Here is a 27,652-nt window from a genome sequence, read left to right as displayed (position 1 = left end):
TCGCATGCCTTTGGGGCTGGGCTTTCTTAGCTGACTTTTGTCACCTTGAAAATGTCGAGGTGTGTCTTGGTCGCGCCTGCATCACATAATCGAATTGAAGTTGTCTCCGTGCTGAGCTGTCGCAACAGGGGTTACAGCATGTCCTGGCCCGGGGGCGGGGAAGGGCTGGGACAGCTTGCACCAGAACTTAGGGATCGTGGTTTGCACCTGGGAGTCACCCCTGCAGACAGCTGGGGTGTCTGCTCATGTCACGTTGTCTTTGGTGGACCAGGTGGACCAAATCAGTGTTCAGAGTGGAGGAGATGGAAGACCAGGAGAGAAGCTGGGATGACGGAGTCCCTGGGTCTGAGCCGGCGGCGGGGCTCCGTGGGCCCAGTCCCTGATGTGCCTGTGGGCCAGCAGCACTTGGGGGCCCCTTTGACTAGGCCTTTTTGGGAAGACCTTGGGTGAAGGAAGACTATATAGTGTAGGACACATTTTGTATCTGCTTTTAAACATTTATGCACCTTTAAATTGGGGGCAAAAGGAGAGAGAAGGAAATGTGCTTAGAACCATGTCCCGTTCACATCTTTGGGACAAAGGATGCTCATTATGATGCAGTTAAACTATCAAAAGGCAAGTAAGGTCGTTAGCCGTTTTTCAAGAGATAGACACAGTGAACTCCATCACTGTTGCTGCCTTGAGACTTCTAGAAAGCTGCATTGCCTGTGGGTGAATCACTGAAAGGATTTCTAGGAAAGCAACAGGCCCTCCTGTCAACAGTGTCTTCTTTGTTTTCCTATTATTCTTCCAGTTCCAATATCTGTGTGCGCATGTGCACTAAATGTATTTTCAGGAACAAGATGGAACATTCTAGCATCTGCCTTTCTCCGTTTTAGAAACCCTGGGCAGAGATCTCAAGTATGGTTTTGTGGTCTTATTCTCTGCGAGAGGAGACTACCCCCTAAAATGTCACCATCCCAACCCCATCATGGATGCGGATGATTGTGACCAGGTCCTTCTGTCTTGGGAGAAAGGGTACCTAGTGTCTTTGCACCCTGACTGCTAGGACATCCGTTCTCCTGCCTTAGAGCTAGCTAGACCTCCCGGCATGCCCACGTGCCCCCACCCCTGGTTCTCCCCGTGTGCTGGAGGGACAGGCGGTGTTTCCCGGGCTTCCCACGTGGCTTTGGGAGGGAGCCAGGCTCCGAATGTGAGCGCACATCCAGGAGAGGCTCCCAGGCCAGGAGAGGCTCTCAGGCCCTGTGGTACAGCAGGCATGCTAGATCTGTGGTCACTGCCCCCTCCACGTTGTGCTCCTGGTAGCTTGATGACCACAAGCGCTTTCCAGGTGCTGTTCACTGCATTTACACTCTTCCTAATTCTTATCGCATTGTTATTATTGACACTTCATCAATAAACTTCCAGAGCCTCCGCTTGGCTAAATCATTGGTTCCAGGATAGTAACTAGTAAGTCCGGAGGAAAAGCTGCGGGGCCCGGGGCCCCAGAGCCTTTGCGTCAGAAAATGACCAGGGCTGACTGGGACAGGGACCAGGCTTCCCATTCGCTCCCGGCTCGTGGTCTGCACGGGGCTCATTCTGAGGAGTGAGAGTTGTCAGTCTCTTCACCAGGTCAGGGAGGGACCCGGCAGGAACTAACAGAGCAAAGGCACAACAGAGAAGCTCACAGAGGCATGCAGCCATGCAGAAACAGGCACAAACAGATGGAAAGAGTGCGTGCTTGTGATGTGCTCACAGGAGAAGTAACATGGAGACGGTCCCAGGCCAGGAGACAGTCTCGGGCCAGGAGAGGGTCCCAGGCCAGAAGAGGGTCCCAGGCCAGGAGAGGGTCCCAGGCCCGGAGACGGTCCCAGGCCAGGAGAGGCTCCCAGGCCAGGAGAGGCTCCCAGGCCAGGAGAGGGTCCCAGGCCAGGAGAGGCTCCCAGGCCAGGAGAGGGTCCCAGGCCAGGAGAGGGTCCCAGGCCAGGAGAGGGTCCCAGGCCAGGAGAGGGTCCCAGGCCAGGAGAGGGTCCCAGGCCAGGAGAGGCTCCCAGGCCAGGAGAGGGTCCCAGGCCAGGAGAGGCTCCCAGGCCAGGAGAGGGTCCCAGGCCAGGAGAGGCTCCCAGGCCAGAAGAGGGTCCCAGGCCAGGAGAGGGTCCCAGGCCAGGAGACGGTTCCAGGCCAGGAGGGGCGAGCCCTCCAGAGATGGAGACGCTTTCATGGAGCGGGAATGCTACGTCTACGTCCTTTAGGGTTTTTAGCTCAGAGACTTTGGAGTCCTTGAGGGCGTCACAGCTTGAGCACAGCGCTAAGACTGTGGATGGCCAGAAGGTTACTGACGGGACAGCCGTCCCGCTGACAGCACGGAGACGTTTCACTTCCAGCTGCGATCCGTAAAGGAACACCATGGTCACCCGATTGCCTTTCTTACTGTTGAAAACCGAGCAGCCAGGGTTGCCGGTGAAGGGCTGTGAGCACTGCCGCCTGAGACTGTTCTAGAAGTTTGGAGGTTTAGGCCTCCGGTTTTCCGGATTCTTGCTAATGTGCCTCCTGGAGCCCCAGAGTCCCCACCAGGACAGGAGGGAGGGTCCAGACAGGGACAGGAGGCGGCCACCTTCCCCTTTCCGCCGAGCGCCACGCACCAGCCATGCTGTGGCCACACGTTCTAAAGGATGCCTCGTGCTGGCCAAGGAGCGGCTGCCAGGAGGGGACGAGCGAGGCACTGGTGAGCTTTGTCGGGGTCGGGGGCTGGGCTGACTCGGGGGGAAGCTGCCAGATTCTCCCCCCAGGGGAATGGCCTGTCCCCGAAGCAGGGAGCAGTTCCCTTCCGCGCTGGCTGCTCCAGCGGCTGAGGTCCAGCCGGAGGCCAGGGTGCCAGGTGAGCGGCTCGGCCCCCTTCCCAGGTGGCGCGTTTCTTCCCGCCACTCTTAGGAGGACACAAAGCAGCAGCTTGCTGTATTAATTGCTCAGCAGTACCTTTGGTCTTAAATCACCTTCAAAGAAAAGACACCCGATTGATCTCTTTTTAAAAATAATGCATGACGTTGAGATCCTTCTGGAGTCTGGGGAACTTCCTTCTTAGAGGAGAAGGGCCAAGGAGAAGGTTCCTGATGGGGCAGTTTGTGCCCACACAGGTAACAGCCTGAGAGGGAGTGAGTTTAAATTGAAGCAAGTGAAATTTGCCGAAATTCTTGAGAATGGGCTAATTAAATGTGAAATTGGTTTTGGGGGGAAAGTGATGGGATTTTCTTAAAAAGGAGAAAAAGGTCTTTTAACCTTTTACAGACATCCGAGGTCATTCCAGGGGCCCTGGTTCCCAGGGCGCCAAAGGCTCTGGTTATGACCTTCGAGGAACACACGGACTCTTTCCTCCCTGGGGAGGGGCATGGCCTGTGGACAGTTGACATGAGTGTCTCTAAAGTGCCCCACAGACTGTGGTGTGCAATGCAGAGGCTCAGGGCTTCCGAAGCTTCCGGTACCTCTTCACCCATCTTTCTGTCCCAGTAAAATACATACGCATCGCTCCACAGTGGCCCCGTCAGGTTACGGCGGGCTACCCACGATCACGTTTGTCGGGTCTTCCAGCAACACCAGGCCCCTGTTAAGCGCTCCGTATACGGCAGCCGAGAGGCTCAGTGTTTACCAGCTGGGTGGGTGCGGCCTGGAGGCTGACCTGGAGGCCAACTGGGATGTTTCTCTTCAGATCGGCTCTGTTCTGTGGCTTGTCACACTGCCGTAGATATAACATATCTGGCCTCTGGCCTCTGAAGGTTTTAGCTATGGTAGTGTGACAAGCCACAGAACAGAGCCGCTTAAGACAACAACAGGTCTTACCTGGGTTTGTGTGGTCTGGGATCCAGGCACAGCTCAGCGGGGGGTCCCGCCAGGGTCCTTCATGAGGTTGCCCTCAAGGTAAGAGAGCAAGGACATAGGGCTGACCGTGCTGCTCACTTGGGGCGACAGGCAACTTATTTAGCCACAGACCAGTCAGCCCTTCGGCACCATCCTGGGGGCGCCTGTCGTTCCCAGTGTCCCCCCTTTGTTAGCTGGGGAGGGCCTGGAGGGCTGGGGTCACTGTGGTAAAGGTGGAATATTGGTGTTTGAGGCAGTTCTGTTTACCAGATTGGGGGAGGAATTTCAATAGTTTCACAACTGGTGTAACATTTTGGTGCTTACAAGCACAGGGACTGTTGGCCCCCGGGGACACAGGAAACTTCTAGAAGGTGGTAACATTGGAACGAGGCCTCGAGGGCATGATTTTTTAGGAGCAGTGGGAGACTGGGGTGAAGGGATGATTATCAGGCACCGGACAGAGGTGGGGAGGTGCCTCAAGGGAGAGACCGTGGGTGACGTGCCCCTCCGTGAGCAAGCGGGCGGGTGCCATGTTCTTGGGCTGCGCTGACAGGCTCCTCCCCACTTGGGCCTGGCCAAGGTGCATACTCACTTCACCATCCCGCTCACTTCCCTGGCCCCCAGCTCAAGGTCACCGTGGGCTGATTTCAGACTTACCACAGGGCGGCTGTTTTGCCGAACTCTCCTGGGCTCTCAGTAAAACGAACCGCCGAGGCCATAAACCCCCCAGAAAAGCACCCAGGAGCTAAAACTAGAACAGAATCCCACCCGCTGGTGTTCTGATTTAATTTTGCCAAGACGCTTCTGGTCCTTAACATTAAATATGGTTCTTTCTGTGAAAGGTGACGCGTGTCTCAAAACCAGCATTTCTTCAAGTTTGATTGTGAAAGGATCATTTTCTCTCTAAAGGTTTTCTGCAGGAAAAATGTCAGTGCAGAGTTGTTTAGAAAGTCTACACGAATGTGATTTCCTATAAACCTCCCTCAGTTATAACATCCCCCCAAATGGTGGGTTTCCTCTGTCTTGTTTTTGAACATGTAAAACTTAGCAGCAAAGCGGATGGTCGGAAGGGTGAATCTATGCGTTCTGGTTCAGATATCAAGAGCAATTCTTTCTTTTCCCTTCTACTTACTCCAGAACAATTCTCTCCTAAGCGTGGCAGGAGAGAGAGAGATGTGCAGGCCAAAAAAACCCAATGTCTTAAGAGTCCCACAGATGTGGACTTGAACCCTGGCTCCTGCATTTGTGTGACCTTAGGAAGGTTATCTGACTTTTCTGAACCTCAGTTAATAATTTCCATTTCATGATGTTGTAAGGGCTTAGTAAATATATAGGGCTCACTGAATATATGTGCTTGTTTAATGAATATAAGAAAATACCTAGTTCAAGTGCCTTACACAAAGTAGGCATGTAATAATGCTTAGTTTCCTTGACCCTAATTAGTTCCCCTGCACTGAGTGTTTTCTTATTATGAAGAATAGGATAAGGTATGGAAGACAAGAGAGAGCAAATGTTTTACTAGGTGGGATTTAAGCGGAGCTAGATCCCCATGCAACTGACATCCCCCATCATTTTTATGCAATGCCAAGTGTGCTTGTATTCGTGCTATCGAGGTTTCTTCATACACATTTGTCAAATTCCCGTTGGCTACAGAGAGATGAGAAGTTTTTAGATGTGGAGAACTGTTTTTCTTTTTTTAAAGATTTTATTTATTTATTTGAGAGAGAGAGAGAGCGAGCGAGCATGGGGAGGAGGGGCGGCAGAGGCAGAGGGAGAAGCAGACTCCCCGCTGAGCAGGGAGCCTGACATGGGGCTCGATCCCAGGACTCAAGGGTCACGACCTGAGCCCAAGGCAGACACTTCACCAACCGAGTCCCTAGATGTGGAGAAGTGTCCTACGTTTTCTTGTCCATCAGATATACCTGCAGCTCTGGTTCATCAGCTCCATTAGGCGGGTTTGTATCACCCTCAATGCTAATATCATGTGGGTGTGTGGGAAACATGGTCGCCCACCCCACCCTCAATGGCTTAATCAGCATCATCCGTATCGTACTCCGGCACCACCCACTGCAGTAAGAGTGGGCGGGGACACCACTGTGGGCCTCCAAGTATTCACCCGTTGGGCCAGGCCTGCTGGGACCCGGCATTACCCAGATAAGGAAGCCGAGAGAATGGTGAGGAGGTGAGATCCCTTACAACTCGGGCAGCCAGGTGCAGCACTGGCCAAGGAAAGAGATCAGTAGCTCAATGGAAGTAGAGATGCAGCTTGAGTTCATAACTGAATACGTCCCTGGAAATGTTAGTGTACACTTTATTTTTAAAAGTTATATTTAGAAGTGTAGTGCTGAGTTAGACACACCAAGGCCTTTTTAGTCTTTTTAAAAATTTTATTTATTTATTTGCGAGAGGGAGAGAGTGCAAGAAGGAGCAGAGGGAAAGGGACAAGCAGACTCCCTCCCAACACGGGGCTCCATCCCAGGGCCCTGAGATCAATCACGACCTGAGCCGAAATCAAGAGTCGGAGGCTTAACCCACTGAGCCACCCCCGTGCCCCGGTCTTCTTTTTTATTAAGTAGGATCCTCTGGCAATGTCTTTAACAAGCCAGGGTTGGATTACACCAACAGATCGTAAATCCAGACTTGCTTAAAGCGGCAATACATTGGGCTTCCTCCCTCCTCTTCACACAAGCCTCAGCAGACCTTCAGAGCAGGGGATGTTTGTCCTGGGAACCAGCTCTGACTCCTCAGGGACCCCGGTAACTGCTCCCTCTTTGTCACACCCATCTGCTAACGTGCCCAGGGCCCTCCCATGCCTCCGTCTCCCTGTGCTTCCATCAGCTGCTTATCAAACACCTGCCGGCCACAGGAATTGGCAATAGCTCCTAATATCTTCCGCCCTTGCAAGGTCCTGGTCTCCCAGCCCTGCCCCTGGAATTCCTTCTGCTCTGTCTCTCCTTCTGCCCAGGGCCACCCCGGGAGGGACTCAGGCTGACCATTCGGAACAGAGGCTAGGAAGGGGACGTGAGGATCTGTGCTCAGGAAGGGGGAGCTGGACACTGCATCTTTTCTCATCTGTTTTATCGGGAGCCCTGATCCTACTGAGCAGAGTCAAGTGTGACAAGTACCCAACGTTCAAGAGTTTCCTTTGTCCCCAGATGCCCTTTCCCTCCCCACTCCATATCCACACACCAGGCAAACGAAGAAGAGTTTCAGGTTTGGTCAGGGGGTCGGACGCAGACTTGGGTGGGGGGAAGATGCTATCGAGAGTCTGGGAGCTGGGAGCGCTCTACTCCACCTGGATAAATGATACACGTTTATTTGCAGTCGAAGAGAGATGAATTCTCAGAGAGTGCTTCTGTTTCATGTTTGTTCTATGCGTTCCCCCAGCGGCTGTGAATAATTGTGGCACAGTGTTCATTTTGTTTTCCGACTCTCTTGAGATTTTTCTGGTAGTGTAAGGTCCCCAGCATTTTCTTCTTTAGCATCAGAGAAGGGAGACAGCCAGCCAGAGAAAGAATGAGGATAAGCAGATTTAGGCCACATATATGTTACTCTCATGGGCACAAATAGAGTCTCACCGTTTGACATGTGAATGCACCCACACGCGCGCATGCGCCGGACTCGTGATTTTTGAGCTCCAGTCCTATCTCCTGCCTTTTACTGTGGTAGGGGACTTACATTTCAGAGACACATTGCAGCCCCATCTTGTCCAGGCTTGTACCCCGCATCGTTTGCCAGAGAGCATGTCGGTTCAACAACTTACAGAGTTCAGTGGCCGAAGTAACACAGACATTGGCAGCTTTCTGTTTCTCTCCTCCCACTAGACTGCACGTCTCAAGGCCACAGATAATCACCTTCACTTTGGTGTCCCCACCTGGCCCAGTGCCCGGCACAAAGGAGGTATTTAACAGGGGCGCCTGGGTGGCTCAGTCGTTGAGCGTCTGCCTTCGGCTCAGATCATGATCCCAGGGTCCTGGGCCCCGCATCAGGCTCCCTGCCTCAGCGGGAAGCCTGCTTCTCCCTCTCCCCCTGCTTGTGTTCCTGCTCTCGCTGTGTCTCTCTCTGTCACATAAATAAATAAAATCTTTTAAAAAAAATAAATAAAAAGGAGGTATTTAACAAACACTAGTTGCATGGACAGAACAGTCTTGATGTTAAAGTTCACAATACCACACATCAAAAAAAGAGGCTGAGCTGTTGGCTGACTTGCTAGTCCTCTACAGTGATGGGGCTTAGCTCATAGACGAGAAAAAATTTCAGAGCGTTAAAGTGTGGATGTTTTAGTCTGCTTTCAGTGTTCCACTTAAGAGATCCTATTCAGGTATTTTATATTTAGTAGAAATAAATGACCTTGGGTGAATCCAAATGACTAACTGTGACCGTGATGGTAAACCTTCAGGAATGGCCATGTGTTTGGAGGCCAGAAAGATATTTGTGCAAGCAGCATGTTGACCAGGGGCCATCGTACTGACCAATGTTAGAACCCAATTGTGTTTCCTGTCGGGCCTACGGAGTGGTCAGAGGAGGTGGGAGAATCACGGAAAGGTGGCTGAACTGGATGCCCTACCCATTCCAACCATCCTACAAACCCAGCCTCAACACTAAACATTTTCATTTTATCAGCCGGCAGGTGGCCATGCTGGAGAAAAACCTTAACTAAAAAGTCCTGATTCTGCTCATTTTTCATCACAAAGGCCATGGACCCGACACAAGTGAGGGGAGAGCCTCATAATCTCAGGGTTGCAATGTACTGGATCTCAGCGCATCTTCAAAGCAGTTCTTTCTAGCACCATTAGCACCATGTGGTCTCTGCACAGGGGTTGACCAGTTGTTTGGAGGTGCTGAAGGGGTTCATGGGGTGTTGGAGGGTTCATGGGGTTTGCTGTCTCCCTGAGCAACTGCGTGGTCCCAACTGCGGTTATGGGCTGCTCAGTTAGATTGATCGGGCAACTGTGGTAAGATAGGTCTCGCCCTCGCTCTCTTACACACACACATATACACACCCTTTCTCTCTCACACACACACATTCTCACATAGTCTCTCTCCACATGCACAGTCTCTCATACACACTCTCTCTCTACACACACACCCTTTCTCTCACACACACACTCTCACATACACACTCTCAAGTCTGTCTACACACACATACACACTCACTCTCACAGTCTGTCTCACACAAACTCTCTAGACACACACAGTCTCTTTCATGCACACAAACCCTCTTTCACACTCACACAGTCTCTCTTTTTACACACATATAGTCTCTCTCACATACTCATTCTCGCACACACATACACATATACTCTCACAGTCTCTCACACACACATACACAATCACACACTTTCTACACATAAAATTCTCTCATATACACTTTCTCACACAATCACACACACACACACACACACACACACTCAAAAGTTTCATAAACTTTTAACTGTAGAATGTGATATCATGTCAGCAACTCCCTACAACTACCAACAATGGCCAGGTCCTTGCAGTTGTGGATTCCTCATAAGAAGTTGCGTTTCCTATGAACATTTTTTATTTTCCAGGCATGCCAATGTCTAGATGGGCCTGAGGTCAATCTAACTCATCAGTAATCCTCTCAGATCTACCCTCAAAATAAATCCAGAATAAATGAAATTGATATTGTTTTTATACATTCTTTCCTGAAGACTTGACCATCCACATATAGAAACCCTTGCTTGGCCTGGGAGGGTCATGATATTGATGGCGTATTGAGTTTCCTGGAGGACTGTAAGCATATTTGAGTAGGAAGTTTCTAGTCTGTGGGTCTTAAGTGAATGAACTCCTGTAAATCTCTCAGCGCACTGCCTGTCAGGTAATGCTGGAATACCCGCAAACTTTTGTTATCACCATATGCTAAAGCATGGTTTAGGAAATGGGCTGAATTGAAAGGGACATTTAGCCCCTGTGCTTACTCTGTGGTAGTAATAATAGCTATACATTATTGAACACCTGTTGTCAGGTTCACAACTCCACACTTTTGTATATGTTTCCATATGTTATTAAATCTTTACGGCAACACTTGGAGGTAAGTATTCCTTTCCTCATAATACAGCTGGGAAAATTGAGGCTCGGGAAGGTTAAGTCTCAAGACCAAAGTCACACAGCTGGGCCGTGGTAGAGCCTGATCAAAATCAGGACTGATTTCAAAGCTCTCCAAATCCTGTTATCCCTGCTGAGGAAAGGAAATCAAGTAAAGTATCTTTGATTTGAAAGGCAAAGGTTTCTACCTTAATATTTTAAAACATTTCTTATATCAAATAAACATAGTCAACATCAAGGTCTAGGCCTAATGATAACATCCAGAACTTTAAAGTTGAAAGACGTATTAATTCAACATAAAAACAGAAATATCTCCTCTGTTCCTTTTGATCATCATTATCAAATAGGCTGTTTTGATCCAGTCTTACTTATGTTCCAGAAGCAAATGGTTGAAATGTGCTGATGTCAACTACTTCTTAAAAGGGGCATTGTTAGAGGAATGCTGCAAAATATTTTGTTGATAAAAAACAGGAAAATCTAATAAAACAAAAAAAAAAAATCGCTTCTGATTTGACCACTCACCCAGAGCTACTGTTATTTTCCTGTTTTACTTTCTTCATGTAGTCATAATCAGACTCTAGACTCAGCTTTGATTCCAGACCTTTTAAAAGTTTAGTTTTATGTAATAAGCATTTCCCCAGCTATTAAATATTTGTAGGAAACAAATTTTAGTGGCTGTAAATCAAAGGTTGACAAACTTTGTAACTGGCAGGATAGGGAATATTTTCAGCTTTGTGGACCATATTGCCTCGGTCACAACTATTCAGCTCAGCTGTTGCAGCGTAAAAGTAACCATCGGCAGTGTGTACCCGAAAGAGAGTGACTGTGTTCCAGTAAAACTTTATTTATAAAAACAGGTGGTGGAGCTGCTTTGGCTCACAGGCTACAGTAACTGCTCTGTAATATCGCATTATGCACTGCATGTACGGTCTGTCGTATATACTCTAATTCATTGAGCTCTTCTCCTGTGGGGCATTTAGATGATTTGCAGAGCTCCCTCTAACACAGTAAGACAGTGATGGATATGTAGACTCTTGAGCTCATCTCTTTGGTCTACACATAGATCCCACATCACTGTCAAAGTTCTGTCTCCTCTTAGCAGTAGGTTATCAAAAGCCAACCACTAAGACCCATTTGGGTCTGGTGGGATAGTTCCATTAATAGGAAATACCCATGAGAGTACTTTCCCGCATGGGGCCACTTACCTTCCTAGACCCAGTGGCTGCTCCCCTACAGTATACGATTCCCTTCTTGGTTATAGAACAGATCATCTTTTAGAATCCCTTCATGTTGCCGCAAAGTCTTTTTGGAATGAGTTCAGGAATATGTAAATTTTGTACATAGTCCTAACCTACCGAGAAGGTAAGTTGAGTTCATTGGTGAGGATTTTCTATCTTGTTTCCATCTCACAAGCCATGAGTAAGGAGTTAACTGAGGCTCAGGAGCAGAAAGCATGAGGACATCCCTGCTGACAAGAGGAGGGGGTTGAGGGAAGGCCGAAGGGGCCTCCCTGGACCTGAAACCTGGCAGTGGACACACGCTGATAGGCTTGTCAATGGCTCCTATGGGCAGAGTGGTGATGCCCCAGGCAGTTTGGTTTTGTGTTCTGAGTGACAAGCACTTCCTTCTCACTTAGCACAAGAAAGCACAGTCAGAATAATTAGTTCATGCTTTGAGGATTTAAAGTAACCCCATGTTGAAAAGCAAAGAGTTTTCTAGGGTGAAGTGACTGATGCTCTGTCACAGGCCTTCGTCAGCTCAAGATGGACAGAAACCCTGACCCCCGGGGCTTGGGCCATGAAGACACTCTGTTCCCTCAGATGATAGTGTAGCCAGATACCTGCCGGGTTGGCACGGTGAGTCCAGTGGCCTCAGCATGTCTAGCCTGTTGTCTCAGGGTCACAACATGACGTCAAAGCCGTGACACACTCAGCAACCGTGTTCATGGCAGAAAAAGTGGCCGGGCCTCCTGGCCGTCTCTCTTTTTGTCGTGGAGCGAAATCTTCCCAGAAGCCCCAGAACCCGTGCACCCTAGCAGACCCTCGAGCCACCTCAGCAGAACTGGGTCAGAGGCCCACACTAAGCTGAGGGGCCCGGGGGACGCGAGGCTGGGTTGACGTCACTCATGGTTACCCCCCAGAGCCCGAGCATGTCGCCTTTGGAATGGAATGGAGCCTGCAAGAGAAAGAGGAGGGGACAGCGGCTGTTGGGTAGGCGGCCCTCCATGTCTGGCCCCATGCCTTGGTAGGCATGAACGTTTCTCATGGACTGTGGCCCGCGGCAGGCCACCTGGCCGAAAGTCTCCGCTTCCCCAGCTGTCAGCTCCGTGATTCTGGGCAAGTTACTTAACATCTCTGAGCTTCAGTTTGATTATCTATAAAATGGGAGTATCTAGTGCTTTTGATTTCAGATGGAATAGAATTTATAGACGTGCATCGTCTGTGCCTGGCACGCAGGAAGCCCTCCTCCCAGGTACGGCGAGGTCTCGGACCCATGGGGACTGGCCTCCAGGTCCTCTGGGGGCAGGCCCCGGATTTGATGGCTTGGTTCTCTTCTTCGAGAGAATTTGCATGTTGGGTCTGTGGGAATAACAGAAACAAAACCCATCAAAACACGGAGACACTAAACCTGAAAGGTGTCTGTGCTTTGTCTTTCCCAGCACGGCGGAAGATGTTTATTGTTGGGGTTTTTTAACATAAAGGGAGCAAGCGGCCGTCCGTGCCTTTCTCCAGTCCGTGCAGGTGGCTAGGGGTGCGGCCCGTCGCTCTTCACCGACCTGCAGCTGCCTCGTTGCTGCGGACGCGACAGGCCTCCTAGGTTCAGGGCCTAACTAGACAGTTGTCACCAAGAGCACCAGCTAAGCCTGCCTGACTGTCCAGATCGCTGCCCCTGTCACCTGCGCCGTCGACCAACGACAGCCATCTCAGAGAGTATCTTGGCCAATTCCAAAATTCAGGGTGAAAAGTATAGAGCCCAACCCACTAGATGAAAAGCAGTTTTGGGGTCTCTCCTGCCCCCCCAGTGCCCCGATCCCTGGTCTTCTCCAGGCCGGCGCTGGTTAAGGGCCTACGCCGAGCAGCCCCAGGGGCCAGCCTGTTGGTGGGCCAGGTCCCTGCGTCTTGAGCCAGCCTCGGGCATTCTCAGGCGGGCGTCCAGCCCCACTGCCAGCCTTAGAGATGAGCCAGGGAGCCCCCAACATGATCTGGTGGCCTGAGCTCAACTCTAGGCTCCCCCACTGTGCAGCCCTATGACCCAGGGAACCCTCCAGACCCCATTTCCTAGTCTGTGAAAGGAGAATAATGTCTGCCCTGCTGGCAGAACCAAGTTTGGCTGAGGACTGAGTGAGATCTACAGAAAGAGTTTGGTGTTACAACTGTCTGACCAGCTTGGAAAATGACCTGAGCATCCCCGAGACCCTTAAACGTCCCTCATTGTTCCGGACGCCGCCCAGATGCCTGCCCACCCCCAGGAAGACCCCCCCTCCCCGCCACGCAGAGTTAGCACAACCTTGGCCTCTGGTTGACCGGTGCGGAGGCTCCAGGGTCAGTGGCTTCTTGCTTCGTTGTGCTCTGGAACCGTCCCCTTAGGCCTTTGGAGAGCATGTCCGCTCCTCTTTTTCTAGTAACATCTCCGTAAATCGCCCTGGGCCCCCATCTCTGTTTCAGGGTTCCAAAGTCCTGGCCAAGAAGGAGCTGGCCTACGTCCCGATCATCGGCTGGATGTGGTACTTCACAGAGATGGTCTTCTGCACGCGCAAGTGGGAACAAGACCGCGAGACCGTCTCAAAGAGCTTACTGCGCCTCCGGGATTACCCCGAGAAGTATTTTGTACGTCAGACCCCGAGCAGCCACGGCCCCAGCCCCAGAGCACTCCCACGTGAGCAGCCTGACACGCCTCGCGCCTGTCCTGCCAACCTGCCCCGCTGGCCGGCCCCACTGTCGCTCGCTACCCGGTCCTCCTCTTTGAACTAACGGGTGCAGAAATAAATCCTCAGAGCACTCTTGTCACACTCACATTCAGATGCTCTTCTCATGCTCACACACCCACATACAGACTCACGCACACATACGCTCACTCCTCTACTATCCTCAGATGGTAAACTTTTGTCCCCCCAGCTCTTGTGGGCGCAGAGGGGAAGGCCAGCCTCTGGGCTGCACCCCGAGGTCAGGGGCTGGCGTAGCTGCCAGGGGCCATCCCTGCTCTGGCCATAAGGGCTCCTGGGGGACTGCATGTGACTGCGGTATATGGGGGATGGCGCGTGTGACTCAGAATGGGTGTGACCCAGGGCCGCACGTGGACTGGGGGCTGTGTGTGACCATTGCGCTGTTCTCTCCAGTTCCTGATTCACTGTGAGGGCACTCGGTTCACGGAGAAGAAGCACCAGATCAGCATGCAGGTGGCCCAAGCCAAGGGGCTGCCCAGCCTCAAGTACCACCTGCTGCCACGCACCAAAGGCTTCGCCATCACCGTGAGGAGTTTGAGAAATGTAGGTAAGGAAGAGCCCGGTGTCCCCTGCACCCTGCAGCAAGGAGACCGCACCCCAGCACCCCAATCTGAATAGCTCTCCCCTGGCAGTGCTCCCCAGCTGATTGTGGCTGGTAGCTAGGAGGGCAGACAGGGCACAAAGGATGGATAGCTAGGATCCAGGCCACTGCCTGCTGGCGTTCTCACTCTCTCTCTCTCTCTCTCTCTCTCTCTCTCACACACACACACACACACACTCACTCTCATAGGCACGCGCACTCCCCACACACGCACGCTGAGCAAACACTGCCCTCTAATGCTCAGCACTGGAACTGCAAGGCTGTGGTGACCTTGTGGACTCCCTAGGTCCTTCCTCCCCTGGTCCTCCCCGGGTTCAGCCTGACCCCACACCTCGTTAGCCCAGGGTTTGGGCGTCGTTTTGCTTTGTTTGGCATTTCTTGCCCATGGGTTGGCCCCAGCTGCCTCCAGCTGATGAACTCCGTGACCTTACCCTCTGTGCCCGCTGACCCCCCTGAGTCTGGAGCCCTGAGCCCTGGGTCCCCGTGGGTGAGAATCAGAAAGCAGCAGCTTTTGTTTCCAGGCTCTTGTCAGGACTCTGTCTCGTCTTAAATCCTCGGCACTTGGGCCTGGCAGCACGAGCTTTGCTCCTCGTCCTCCCGGGCAGCCCGCCCTCCTCCCAAACCCCCACCTTCCTCTGGCCCCATGAGGCCCCGGGGGAGGCCGGGGGAGGCCGGGAGGGCGGCGGGCCTTGGGCTCAGGGCAGGTCCCAGGTCGCACTGGTGTCCCCACGTCCCCCAACCCCCTCCCGGGGGCCAGATGCCGCCCTGGCGGGAGTTGGGCGGCTGGTCACCCAGCTTCTGTCCGCACACGGTCGTCTGTCTTCGCGCCCCCAGGTCTCCTCTCCCTCTTGTGAGCCAAGGGAGCTGAGCGGCGGGCGAGGGGTCTCCTGCGGCGCTGCCCGCACGCGGGGACGCGTGTAACCCGCCGCCTCTGGGCCCGCCCGAGCCCGTGGCCGTGAACCCGCCGGGTGGCATGCCCGCAGGGGGGGGGCCCACCCCGCAGGTGCCCCGAGACCCCCCCCAGCCATGCCGTGCGGCCCCGCCCGCCGTCCACCCCCTCCCCCCCCCCCCCCCCCCCGAGCTGAGCCAGGTTGCCTCCTGCCCCGACGCCACCCCGCTAGTCCTCTGCAGCCCCGCGGCCCCGCAGCCCGCCTCCCGCGCACTACCTTGCGGCTCTGAGCTCCCTCTGCTCGGCCTCCCAGCTGTCTGCGCTGCATTCACCCCAGGGATAGAACGGGCCTGTCACGGAGCTCCCGGCCGCCCCTGGCCCGCCTGACCCCAGCGACCCCGGGCGGAGGTCGCCGGCCTGTCGCCCGTCCCTCCTCCGGCCTCCCAGGCCGCAGCCGCTTGCATCCTGCACCGCCCAGCGGGGTCCGAGCGAGCCGGGAGACCCGACCCGATGCCGGCCGTGTGGCCCTGGGCGCATCGGCTCGCCACACTTCCCGAGAGCCGCAAGGAGGGTTACAGGAGAAAACAGGCAGAGGACTCGGCCTAGGCCTGGCACTGACATGCGGTCAAACGTCGGCCGCGGGGAGGAGCCTGCTCGCCTCACCCTCGCCCCCTGGTGGGGGTGCCCCGCTTCTGGGTCTGGTTTCCCGTGGGTTCCGCCGTGGCTGAGCTAGGGGCCAGCCCTCCGAGGGCACTTCGGATTCGCCCCAGGGCAAGCTCGTCCCACCTGGCATGGCCAGAGTGTGCGGGCCAGATCCAATGAAGGAAACTTTGTTTTACTTCCAATATACAGATGAGGACGTTGGGGCTCAGAGAGAATTTAAGGAACTTATTCTGAGTGGCTCAGCTAATACACCGAGGCTGGGGCTCACACCCAGGCTGCCCCCTGGGGGGGCCGGGGGGGGGCCAGGGGCTCTCGGGCTCCCCTCCTTCTCAAGGGCTTTGCAGGCAGGTGGATGTCATTGGGCCGTTTTATCACTTCAAGACACTTCTCTTGGGGTTGCCCCTCTGGAAAAGGAGGGGACTGTGCAAATCATTAGTTTTTAGGCTGTCCTCTGGGGAACCCCTGTGGCTGCCCCCCACCCCCGGTCCTTGATTGACCAAAGTAACCCCACTTCTGTTGTATATACATCAGGCTCCTGTGTAAGAGCCAGTCTGAAGGAAGGAGGTTGGAAACCCACTGAACTACATGAGCTCCGTGACCCCTTCTTGCTCTCAGACCCTGTGACCCCACCTGCCACACCGCATACAGCCTGAGTGCCTTTTAGCATAATGCCTGCCAAATGCAACATGGAGGTTGTTCTCCAGCAGCCTCACTCTGTGCGTGGAGAGTGACGCCTCCCCCCACCAGGGAGACAGCCAGCCTCCAGGCCCAGGACAGGAAGGGGCAGTGGTCTAGCTTGCTGGGGGTTGGGAGCTACCCCGGGCATTCCTGCGAGACAGCAGGAGAGACCCCCCTCTCCTCAGCTAAGACTAAGGAGCTGCTAGGGCGCCTCCTGCAGACCCCACCTGGCGGCCAGGCAACAGGTGGAAGAAAATGGACAGTGGTTTTCTGATTTTTGAAACTTGGTTCTTCGTATCCCCAACTAGACCGAGAGGACCCTCCTGTCGGGCCCTCCTGTCATCCACCCGCTTTATGCATAGTAACTGCACATATGCCAAGCTCTCCATAAAGTACTGGGCTCACGATCTATTGTCACGGCGTGCCAGGCCCCGTGGGAAGTGCAGACTTTGGCCAGCTCAACAAGCCTATGAGGAAGGCATCGTGGGTCCCCTTCTCCAGGGGAACTAGGCTCAGGGCGGCTGAGTGGCACGTCCAAGAGAGGGTCCCCCAGGCACCAGGCCGACTTCAAAACTCGTGTTCTTTCTACTGTCCCGTCCTGCTGTCCTGTCTGCACGCTGTATTTCTGCTCACTCACGGTCCTTCGTGCATTCTGCACCCCTCCACCCACTGAGCAGTTACGGAGCCCGGGCCAGGCCCTGCGGCCCCAGCACTCCATGCTGACGTAACTTGCTGACAGGTCAGCTCACTGTTGGGCAGATGCACTCACATCACCCGTTCTTTGCTTCTTAGCCACGTTTCAACGGACTCTAGTTCAAGTCCTTAAGATGTCTCCAGCATCTTATTCTAGTTTTGTAGCTATCTTACTTCTCTAGGGGGAGAAACGCTCGTAAAATGGTTACACGGCCATAAACTCAGACGCATCCTTGGATAGGGTGCTCTAGACTGACTGATCTCATGACTGATACCTGTCTAGATATTGTTGCAAAACTTCTAGACGGGACACTGCAGTATTGCTTCAAACTGTTCTGACCCCAGTAATCACTCTGTTCTCAGTTACTGAGTTGAGGTGTGCTCTTCTGGTTACAAAAGGTGATGTGTGTTCAATGTAGGGCATTTGGACAGTATAGAAAAGCATGAGGAAGAACCCAGTCATCCCACCATCCTGAGATAACCAGTTAGCGAATTTCATCATTGTTTTCCAATGTGTGTATCTACAAAACAAACTTGGGTTCACACGCTATATACTGCTTTGTATTTGTTTTATTTTTTTATAGTTTCAGCTGTATATGACTGTACACTCAATTTCAGAAATAATGAAAATCCAACACTGTTGGGGGTCCTAAATGGGAAGAAATATCATGCCGATTTATATGTCAGGTAAGTTGGTTCCATTTCCTTTCCAAAACAGCGCCCATCAAAGTAATTAAATCACAAATGGCCGACAGACCTCTTTCCAGGGAAGTCTGTTTTGTATTTTCTTGTCTGCCTTCTGTAATGAAATGAACTTCACAGTCTGTGTTTATATTAGGAACTCAAGACACACAGCACTAATGTCAATAATCAGGGAAGCCTCTACTTTCTGATTCTCTCTGACCAACTCATACTCATCATAGAGCTCAGGTTGGACAGACGGAAGATAGTATTTTAGAGTCATTTTGAGACTGAGTATGAAGAGATTATTTCACTGACCCCTTTTCTTGGAGGATGTGTTTGCTACATACAGATATATACAGATAAGAACACGTAAAACTTATAAGGAGGTCTAGAAACAAATGGAGAACATTTTAGCAGTATCTTACTTATGTGTTATATCCCAAGCAATTACGACTTTATTGAAAAGATTTCACAAGGTATTAGACAAACCCGTTCTCTTGGCCCGCTGGATCAGCTTACAGAACGGGGCTCACCCTGGTCTCCTGCAATGTCATCGAGATGAACGGGAAATAACTGAGGGATACGGCAGACAGTAAAACCCAGCTGGGACTCACGCATAAAACCCAGCACGACAGGGCTGAGGGATGGCGCTGGTTTCCTTCACACTAGGTTGTCTTCCCAGAAGGCTAACCAAGATGATCCGACGTGCCCGCTCTTGGAGAACTAGCCAAGTGTTCGAGAACATTCTGATTTCTTTTTAAAAAGACCTTACAGATACTGAAGTATGACAACACAGGACGATGTAAATTCAGTGGCTGATCGTCACCACAAGGCTGCAAGAAGGGCTCAGACCTTCCAGGAGAGATGTTTTGATGGACTGACAGCCTGAATTAAATAGCTTCCTAGCTGGAGAGGACTTTGGCTCCCCCTTACAAATAGGAAAGAAGCATCCTAATTATTCCTGTTTCCTAATGCCACAGCGGACAGTCTACCTTATTCCGCAGTTGAAGGCAGATGAGGGCAGGAAAACCAACCTTCCGGAGGGAGGCCTTCTCCCAGGTGTAAAGGAGGCTTTGCCCCGTGAGCTCTTACCGACACCTGGCAGGAGCCCCACTCCGGGGCCAGCTGGGCCCCAGCTATTTGGGGAAACCTGGAGCACTATTCAAGATCATCGTACCCACTAGGCCGCCTCTCAGGTAACTGCTTCTCTGGAGCACATGTAGGAATGAGGTGTAAACAGCCAAAACCATACCACGTGGGCCCACGGAAGCTGGTGCTCTCCTGGCCTGAGGGCAAGACTGTGCCTCTCCACACACTTGTCCTCATGGCGCAGGTACCCCCTCAGAGGGGAACAGGCTTTCTTGTGCTTTACCTCAATGCAAAGTATTAAAACAGCAAGGGCAGGAATGTCAAGGAAGTTCTTGAAAAGAGCGAAAGGGCCTTAAACGCCTACTATCCAAATAAACCGTATGCAGGCTCCCTATCCTTTTTCAAGAAACACAGTTAGACATCTGGTTTCCAAACCAGAGTGAGCCAGAAAGAGCGAAGGAGTCGGTATTCGTGGGAGGACGTGGAGGAGTTTACGGGGTGATTTTTCATTGTGTGAAAACCGCCCCGTACAATACAGCCTCTAAGATGGAATCCCACGTTCTCTTAACAGGCTACAGTGTGATGGATACGTCCTAAAAATGTACCTTATGACTAAGGTAGTCCTGAGCCAGAGAGGGACGTGAAGCCCCCCATGGCTGTCATGGGGGACGCAGAATTTCCTGTGCACAACATCAGGGTGAATAAATATGCCTGGAGGTCACAAAAGCCAGCAGCCTGCAGACAGACAGAACTAGATCTGCAATAGGGCAACAGGAGATGTGGTCTACTGAACCCCCCTTGCTCAGGGGGGCTGTTGGCAGGTGGCCCCAGAGCCACCCTCGAACCTCATCCACTTCTGGTGAGCAAAGGGCCACGAGGCCTGACCGGGTCCCCTGCTTTCTCCATGTTCCCCAAGATACACGGCCTTCTATTTGTCCAGACCCTTGCAGCATATCAGCCTCCGCACTGTCCAAGAGGCCGAAGCGGTCATTGGACGGGAGACACTTCATTCACCACTGTATGAAGTCATTACCCGGCGGGGAGAAGCACCAGCACGGTTTCAGCTATGTGTAGACTCTGTGTATGTCGGATTATAACAGGTGGCAAATGGGAAACTGCCCTCTCTCGGAGGGGCAAACCCCAGATGTTTGGAGACTCTCCATGAGGTCGGGAGGGAGGACAGGGAGAGGCAGGAGTCCTCGGCTGACACCACCTGAGTCCCCGAACCTGCCAGAGCAGGCCCTTCCTTCAGGGACCAGCACTGCATCTGGGCCCGGATCTCCCCAACATGGGTATGAATTTCTGCCTGTCAACTGAATTGCCGTCCGCACACCCACAAGACCCAGGCTCCCTCAGTAAAGCCCGGGGATGTCCAGCATCGTTATGAACCGTGGTTGGGGCACTGGCGCTGGCCGCCTCCCTACCAGCTGCTCTCTGCTTTGCAGGCGGATTCCTCTAGAAGAAGTCCCCGAAGAGGAGGACGAGTGTTCAGCCTGGCTCCACAAACTCTACCAGGAGAAGGTCAGTGCGGCGGGGTGGCTGTGCGGGATCCCAGGACCCATTTCGAGGTGCAGCTGTGGGTGCACTGTGGGGGCCCTGGGATCCGATAGTGGCAACACCCCAGTTAGCAGCCACGCTGGGGCTGATGCTCTACTTGGCGGGGGGGGGGAAGACTATAGCAAGGTGGGTTTTAAGGGGGCTTCATGGGAAGGATGATGGGTGTAGTGGACAGAAAAGTGATGGCCCCCAACAGCCCGTGTCTACTTAGCAAAAGTAGCCTCTGGTTCTTGGGGGGTAGAGTTCTTTCAGCGATGCGGATGATCCCGATGGCCTCGGACCTACAATGTGGCTGCCTGTAGGGTCTCAAAACCGCGAGCACAGGCAAGATGGAGGCTTGCAAGACTCCACCTCTGCTGGGTTTGCTCTGGCCCCGTGCCCCCCACTTCCTGGCTGTGCTCTAGCTCTTCAGCAGCCCCCCAGGCCCCTCCGCCGCACACACACCTTCTTTCCTTCCTCTGAGCAGGGCCTTACCTTTCATTGGGTTCTCTCCTCAGACACGTGCAGGGGGCAGAGGGAGTTGCATTCTTAGGGCCCTAACTGCTTGATCTTATGAAGGAGAAAAGGTTAGCGCCCACCTAGTAAGGAAGGCGTTTTTTTGACCACGTCTCGCTGCCCATAGAGACTTATTTCTGATTCATCATGCATTTTAAGGCCAAACCAGCCTAGAATCGAGTACACAGAGTAGGATACTGACTTCCTGGTGCTGGATTCCATAAATACAGACCGGCGGGCAGGTGCTGTCTTTTTCTCCCCACTCCGCTAGGGAAGATAATCACACGGAACTTGATGGGCTGTCTGCTCCAGTTGGATAAGCATTCTAATCCTTCCTTTGGGAATGTGTTTTGGCCCCAAAGACCCCCAGATCACCACCATCAGATTAAGTAGAGACTTCTTACAAATATGCTGTTTGGGGATCAAGATCCTGATGCTCTCACAGCAAGAAGTCACTCCTGTGTTCCCAAAAAGTCACTTTTGCAGAACTTGCCATTTTGGGGTCATTTCTGGACGGGTATAGGGATAGACATCCAGTCTCCTCTTCCAAACAGCACACAGGGACCTGTCACAGAGCGGGGACCGTGCAGCCCCCTCAGCCTCGGAGATTCACCCCGTAGGTCCGGGGGGGCCTAGAAATGCGTATTTCTCAGAGGCCGCCTCAGACCCATGGCCTGTGGGCCCGTGCTTGGAAACGTACTGCGGATGCTTTTAAACGGGGTTCCCAGTTGGGAAGGTTCTGTGCTGCTACAGGCCTGGGCCTGACAGAAACACGCCAACGATATATATTCTTTTCCTCTGGTTTCACGCACGGGGCGGCATTTTTCCTTGTGCTGTTTTCTGGTTTAATCATCTGGGCGGTAAACATGTCACTATTAGCGAGAAGAAACATGCGCTAAGGCCTCGGAAAGGAATGCTTTCGCAAAGAACCACACAAACAAATCTAACAAACGCGGGCCTCAAACCCACCAAAGCAAAGGAGGTTTTTCTCCACGGGCCCGTTCTCTGCTGTGTTGAGGCGGGAGACTGGTGGCCATTGTGTGACCCGAACCACTTGGGCGTTCAGCGAAGAGCCACCTCTCCTTCCTGATGAGGTCTCTCCAGAGGCTTTTCTCTAAACTACATATGCATTAAAATGATAGGGTTCAGTTTGGAAGGGGTTCTCAAAACGATCATCTGGTGCAAAGAAACTGAGGTCCAGAGAGTGACATGCCCAGCTCCCATCTCCCTACGGGCCACGTCTATGAGCAGACCTGGGAGGCTGGCCTTTTCCCCAGAGAGGCCACCTGAGCAGTGAGCAGGAGGGGTCAGCGGTGCCTCCAAGAGGAACTGTGAACAGACGGGGAGGAACCCCAGCATCCTGTCGTTTCTGTGGCAGCCCTGTCCCCTCAGGAGCCTCGATGGGCCTGGGACTTTGTGTACCAGAAATCCCGGTGCCCCACCACGCTTGCCAAAGTGGGGTTCTGTGTTAAGCGTCACCTTTCAGATGCATGGTGTTGAAAGACAGTTCTGCTGACGTTGAGCTTTGGACTTCGGGGCAGCAATTCTCTGGCTTTGCTTTCACGGACAAGTAAAGTGTCTGCAAAGTGTGGGAGGGGGTGCTGGGCGGCCAAACAGGGACGTGGCAATGTTTCATTCTGTTCAGGCAGGAACATAAAAAGAAATCCACTATCTACCGCTGCCATTTTAATACTCTCAAGTAGGAAGGGCATCATCTCTGAAAATGGGGCCGTCCTTTAAGTGGAACAGATTTAGCGTTTAGAAAAGGCACAACGCTGATGGCCTGTCAGCATCCAGGACCGCCGCTGGCTGCAGGGTGGGGGCTTCGGGAAACCACCCGTGACCTCCCATGATCTCTTTGGGGACAACGGCAGTGCCCAAATCGCTTTTCCCCTGAGCCATCATGGTTACCCCATGATATGGTGTGAACCAATTCTGACTTTTCATTTCTGACTTGTTACTTCCTTACTCCGCTGGCTGGCAGTCTGAAGTCTGCCGAAGGGATGAGGAATTAGCCATTAATGGTGCACGCTGAAAGCGGGTGAAGGAAGCGGCGTCCGAGCTGTCCTGTGGGTGTGGAGGGTCCACGGGGGCCGCGGTTGGGAGCTGCTCTGTGTGGGGTGCAGAAGCCAGCAGGCAATGCTTCAAGCACAAGAACGAAGGGTTTTCCATGCTGGCGATGGCTTCTGCATGGACCCCGAGGGCACTGCTCCTTGGAGTGGCGGCAGGCTCTCCGGCTGGGCCCCGTGGTGCAGGCCTTTGCACACAACACGCTCGGGCCTGAGGTCTGCCTGCACGGGGAGCGCTGTCCTCTGAAGGGTCCCTCCTGCCCCGGCCCGCTGACAGGGGAGCCAGCTCTGACCTCCTGTCCCTCTCTTTCTTTCTCTGCTCTTCCCTCTGCCCCTCCCTCCCTCCTTTCTCCCCCAGGGACTTAGCAAAGACATTTTATTTTGCGGAGCCAGCCGGTCCAGCTCTTTGAGGACGGCCTGGCCTTTGGTGCCGTGTCTCGGGGCTTGTTATGTGCTGCAGACTCTGAGCACTCAGGGGTTTGTCCTTTGTTGGGAGCATCTCCCCCTTTAGACTTCGGGGTTGAGATTTCTTTCTGGAAACAAATTCCCCTTTCACTAAATACGTTCCCCAATTCCAGCTTACCCTATGCCACGCAATGCTAACAGATGGCAACAAAAAATGGAAGCATCATTAACCCCGGCCATCTCCCCGTGGGGCAGACTTGATCGCAAAGGACGTGACATTGCCGGGAGGGGCCAGGAAGGTCCTGCTGCTGGAGCGGACATCGGGCCCCGGCCAGGCGCTCCCTGTCCCACCCTGCAGGTCACAGAGCCACAGTGACGCCCCTGGAAGGCCAGCAAGGGCTACGGCACCAGTCCCTGGGGGGCAGTGAGGGGTCTTGGGGAGAGATTCAGTTTTCTAAGCAAAACAGAGAAAAAGAAAACTCTGGAGTGAATGAGTTCGGACCCCTAGGAAAGGGGGTGCTTTTTCCTCTTGCTGGAGGCACAAATAACTTTTGGCTTTAGCGAGTGTCTTTCTGGCCCGAGACGGGAAAAGCAGACAGGTTCCCCGAAGAAACATCACAGTAGACGGGTACCTATCAAAACTCTTAAGCAAAAGAATTAAAAAAAAAAAAAAAGTCCCGTTTTTAAAATGGGGGAGTTTGATGGTATGTAAATGACACCTCAATAAAGCTGTTTTTTAAAGGCCCGGAAGTACGCCGCCCCGTCTCAGTCCCGTCAGGCTTCTATGTCAAAGGGCCAGAGACCGGGTGGCCTGTAAATCTCACGGGCTCGGGGGCCAGATCAGGAGCCTGAGTGTCCCGAGCCCAGCACACCAGGGATTAGGCTTCCACATGGAGATTCCGGGGGGACACAAGCATTCAGCCCGAAGCACCCCCCTTACCGAGTTATTGGGCTCCTGTTATTGTACCCTGGGATGAGAAAAATCACCCAGGTTCATGGCCGGCCTTGGCAAAGTGAGGGGCCGTCGCTCTGGGCATTGGACAGGTCACTGTCGCTTCCCCAGAGGTTGTCTGCGTCAGCCACAGGCTCTGGGGACTCATTTTAATAATGACTCTCCGTGGTGACAAAAGCATATTACTCAGTACCTCCTGATTGGGGAAAAAAGAGAAGTATGGTCTCTTTTAGAGATTGCTCTCTCAGGCTGTTAAAGGGAGAAGTTGGGCACCTCGGGTGTAAGTTCCAGGTAGGTGGAAGCTCGTTTTCCAGGAAACTCGACTCTTTGGACAACTGGAACACCAGGCTCTGACGGGGGCCCCCCGTGACCCAGAGATGGGTTTTGTTCAGCGTGCACGCTGTCAGCCCCCAGGATGCTTTCAGGATATTTTAGTTTGTTGCTGATACTTAGAAGCGGGCAAAGTCCCCGTGGCTGCCAGTCGCCGGCCCCCATGCCACACGGTGCCCAGGGACGGTGCTGCTATCCTGGAGTGGGTCTCTCTGGCCCTGTTGCCTGTCGCCCGGCCCCGTGGTGTCACTCACTCCCATGGCCACCAAGCAGCACCTGGGGTCTCCCGGGAGCCGCTGGAGGGTGCTCGCTGCGCAGGCCCGGCCTCGGGGCTCCCTGGTGCGCCCCGTGCCCGACCGAGACCCCTGCAGGCTCCTCGGTGACACACACACACACACACACTCAGGGACAGGCGGTCCCCTCATCCACGGTCCCAGTCAGCAGCGGCCGCTGGTGGTCCAGAAGCCGGGGTATCTGCAGACAAGGGGGGCCTCCTGTATTTAATCTCAGGTCGGGCACCGATGAGAGAAGGTGCTCCAACCTGTCAGGTCAGGGGCCTGCTGACCACCCGGCTGTCTCGACAGTCACTTCACAGGGCTGCTGGGCAGTGCCATGCTGTCGTGGGTTAGGTGCAAGAGGGCGAGCTCATGGCTCTGCCCGAGGCTCAGGGTTCTTCTAGTCTGTTCTGCGGGCGTTTACTGAGGGCAGTTTCGGTGTCTCGTTCGTTCTCCACTGGCCCGTTCTGGGGGGCAGGCAGTAATGCCCCTCTTGCCGACCAGAAGCTGGGCCGCAGAGGCCGGCCACCCGACCAGAGGCAGGTAAGTACCGAGGAGCCGACTAGGATGGACCCGGGCTGGCCTGGCACCAAAGCTCGAGCTCCTACGCCTGGGCTAGAGGCAGAGCTGTGACGTCCCGCCTCTGTGTCACTGTGGGAAGGGGACGCCAAATTCAGTGCTGGGAAGACCCCTCAGGCGCCTGCAAGATGCCGCTGGGGTGGTGCTGCGGCCCCCCACCCTGGTTCTGCTGAGTTCACAGCAGCCCCCGGTGCCCCGGGAAGGGCCTGCACGAGCGCGGTGTCATGCACGAGCAAAGTGCCTCAGGGTCGCCTCTCTGTCCCCAGGATGCCTTCCAGGAGGAGTACTACAGGACGGGCACCTTCCCAGAGACAGCCATGGTGCCCCCCCGGCGGCCCTGGACGCTCATCAACTGGTTGTTCTGGGCCTCCCTACTGCTCTACCCTTTCTTCCGGTTCCTCATCAACATGATCAGCAGCGGGTCTTCCCTAACCCTGGCCAGCTTCGCCCTCGTCTTCTTTGTGGGTAAGCAGAGAGCAAGAGCCCTGCCCCAGCCATGCTGCCGTGAGGAGCATCTGACGGGGGGACAGGGGGAGGCAGAAGGGCGGGTACAGTCGTGCCAGGTGTCGCAGCGTCTAGGAACAGGAAGCACAGCCTGCAGACGGCCAGGGAAAACTAGCTTGCAGGACTCACGGTCAAACACACCCAGAATCCCAGGCCTGGAGGAATTCACCTGTGGTTGCTCCCCCTGGGGCTCGGCGAGGCAGCAGCGACCGCTCAGCTCTGCTCACTCTCATCATTCCTTCCTTCCGGGCCCAGCAGCACTGGGCAAAGGCTCCTGGCCATTCAGAGCAGGTCCCGGCCCCTCTGGGGAAGTGCGAGTGCTTCTAGAAGGCGGATGCCACTTGCCCGGCATCGAATAGAAAGGTCTGGGAGCAGCCTTGCATTAATCCACACCGACTTCGTTGACCAGGAGTTTCAGACTACTTTGGTCTCTTCACAGCCCCAGGGTTCCCTGCACACTGCCGCTGGTCTTTGAAGTGAGGCAGCCGGCGGCGGGGAGCTTGGTAGGATTCCCTGGGAGGGGCAGCCCCATTTCACGGCCAGCCCCTCTGGAATGTACCCTTCCCTGGAGTCTGAGGAGGACGTGTCCTCCTTTGAGACTCTGGAAAGCACGGGCAGAGTGTGCCCTGCCTTCCTGAGACCAAGAGGACATGGCATGGAGTCAAAGCATGCAGTGATCTGTGTGCTTGTTTCAAATGGACGTAGCTCAGTTATTCCAGCAAAAGACACAGGTGCTGACTGAATGCTCAGAAGACGCCAACACACAGAAGTGCATAAAACTGGAAGTGTCTCGGGACAGAATTCCCCTTTGAGCTTACGCCCCAGAGGTGAATCATCATTAACAGTTTGGTGCACCTTCTTCTGGACTCAGACATATATGCATAAATACACAGATGGACTGTCCCTAGTGCAGTTTTCACCTAATAAATTGTGGCCACCTACACACCTCACAACACACAAAACCTAGCTCCTTCTTTTGGATCAAGCCAACCAATTCTAGACTGTTTGCAATAGGCAAGTTGGCTGCTATTCTTGAAGTAGATCCTACTGTCATCTTTTTTAAAATGAAAAATGTATTTTAATGCTGAAAATTAAAATACTACCTGCCCTGTGTAGAAAGAAGAGGGTGCAGGAGAAAACCCGTTTCTAATAATTTAACTCCCCCAACACAGGCCAGAGGACCGCCCCCCGAGGGCTGCTATGTGCTGGCCAGGTGCCAGGAGCTGCAGTTGTCGGGGTCCCCGGAGGGAGGGGAGCAGACTGAGCCTATCCGCCTTCAGTGGGGCTCCTTGGTGATGAGGGTGTGCAGTGCATGCCCAAACGGGGGCCGGACACCCTTCCCACGG

General features: G+C 53.6%; 1 protein-coding gene across 5 annotated transcripts in view; it reads left to right on the top strand.

The window, feature by feature from the left end:
* Nucleotides 1-27,652, top strand: part of LOC118001936 (1-acyl-sn-glycerol-3-phosphate acyltransferase delta) — a 119,530-nt gene that overhangs the window by 90,295 nt on the left and 1,583 nt on the right. For all 5 annotated transcript variants that reach the window (XM_034992124.1, XM_034992123.1, XM_034992125.1 and 2 more), the window contains 5 exons: nt 13,566-13,727; nt 14,237-14,390; nt 17,952-18,054; nt 20,586-20,661; nt 26,069-26,267. In XM_034992124.1, coding sequence (XP_034848015.1) covers nt 13,566-13,727; nt 14,237-14,390; nt 17,952-18,054; nt 20,586-20,661; nt 26,069-26,267 — 694 coding nt within the window. The remainder of the gene's footprint in view (nt 1-13,565; nt 13,728-14,236; nt 14,391-17,951; nt 18,055-20,585; nt 20,662-26,068; nt 26,268-27,652) is intronic.

Source organism: Mirounga leonina, unplaced genomic scaffold (genome assembly GCF_011800145.1).
Source record: "Mirounga leonina isolate KUSES-001 unplaced genomic scaffold, KU_Mleo_1.0 Mir_55, whole genome shotgun sequence".
In the NCBI taxonomy this organism is placed as follows: Eukaryota; Metazoa; Chordata; class Mammalia; order Carnivora; family Phocidae; genus Mirounga; species Mirounga leonina.
Note: the sequence above shows the minus strand (reverse complement) of the source record. Positions and strands in the feature narration are given on the sequence as shown.